General features: G+C 39.5%; 1 protein-coding gene across 9 annotated transcripts in view; it reads right to left on the bottom strand.

Annotated features, from left to right (window-relative positions):
* Nucleotides 1-1,257, bottom strand: part of SORBS2 (sorbin and SH3 domain containing 2) — a 96,523-nt gene that overhangs the window by 43,466 nt on the left and 51,800 nt on the right. For all 9 annotated transcript variants that reach the window (XM_045286769.1, XM_045286770.1, XM_045286771.1 and 6 more), the window contains one exon: nt 643-692. In XM_045286769.1, the coding sequence (XP_045142704.1) occupies nt 643-692 (50 nt within the window). The remainder of the gene's footprint in view (nt 1-642; nt 693-1,257) is intronic.

Raw genomic sequence — 1,257 nt, 5'->3', positions numbered from 1 at the left:
GTGGGCTTTGTTGCTTCTGAGCTTGATGGCCGCTTGATTACCTTCAAGCCTTTAAGACCCCAGCTTGTATAACTCTTATCACAATCCATCCAGCCATCCATCCATCCAGCCATACATTGTGTCAAGCACAATTGTACATTCGTTGCCATCAACATTCTCAAAACATTTGCTTTCTGCTTGGGCCCTTGGTATTTTTTCGCCTCCCTACCCGTTCCCCCCCTCTTGAACCCTTGATAATTATGTTATTATTATTTTGTCAAGTCTTACAGTGTAAGACACTTTGTAATTTACGAAGAACCTTCAGATAGTATCATAATTACTCTCTAACTTATTCGATATGCGTAGTCCCTTTCTAAAGAAGAGAAGCCTGTTTATAGAGAAGAGGCAGCCGGGAAGAATATTGCCCCATCTGCAAAGGAAGTCAGAGCCACTCCATTTGATTTTTATAGCTTCTTGGGTAGGATTATATAAAATGACAATGGAACATAATTAAGTTTATGTTTCAGCCTGATGGTGTATGAGTGCTTAAAATGGAAATGAGTGATACATAGCCTTCAGTATTATTCCATTGAAGAGCATTACTACTGAAAAATAAAACACTCTGTAGAAAACTCTGATTGCATAATGTAATTAAAGTCTTACCTTGTAGGCCTCTCCAGGCTTCTATCCACGGAGGTCTGATACAAGGAGGCCTATAAAGAGAGAAAAAGAGTCCCATGAGGATTTTTACCATGGAAAAATTTTATTTTGTAGGTGAACAGTAAAATGGGTATCCCCCAAAGAGATCATAACCACTGAGTGGAAATAGCATTCATTAAGATTATGAAAACACGATGCATTGTTGTAGATGATGATGATGATGTAGCTGGAGGTTCATATTATTCAGTGTTGCTATTAAGCCATTTCTGAATTTCTGCAATATTTCTAGGTAAGTGTGCAAGTTACCTATAACCACCAGGCCAGCCTGTTAATTAGGTGAATGCAACCTGACTTTACTTTCTTCTTAAATACTTTTTTTTCTAATGATGGGAAGGTTTTCAAAAGTTCATGAGAAAATGAACACAAATGGACTTTTTCCAGAAACTTTTTTAACCGCCCCCCACCCCCACCACGTATGGCATTGCCGTTCTGCCGTGTGACTCAAATGATCCCGAATCGGAAGATGACACCAAGGGCGGGGTGTGCTCAGTCAGTCATGTTTTCTCAGGGTCACTGAAGCAAAGTTAAAGTGATGCTACAATACTAACGTCAGGGTCA

Source organism: Echinops telfairi, unplaced genomic scaffold (genome assembly GCF_000313985.2).
Source record: "Echinops telfairi isolate 266 unplaced genomic scaffold, ASM31398v2 ScPeMD7_9;HRSCAF=40, whole genome shotgun sequence".
Lineage (NCBI taxonomy): Eukaryota > Metazoa > Chordata > Mammalia > Afrosoricida > Tenrecidae > Echinops > Echinops telfairi.
Note: the sequence above shows the minus strand (reverse complement) of the source record. Positions and strands in the feature narration are given on the sequence as shown.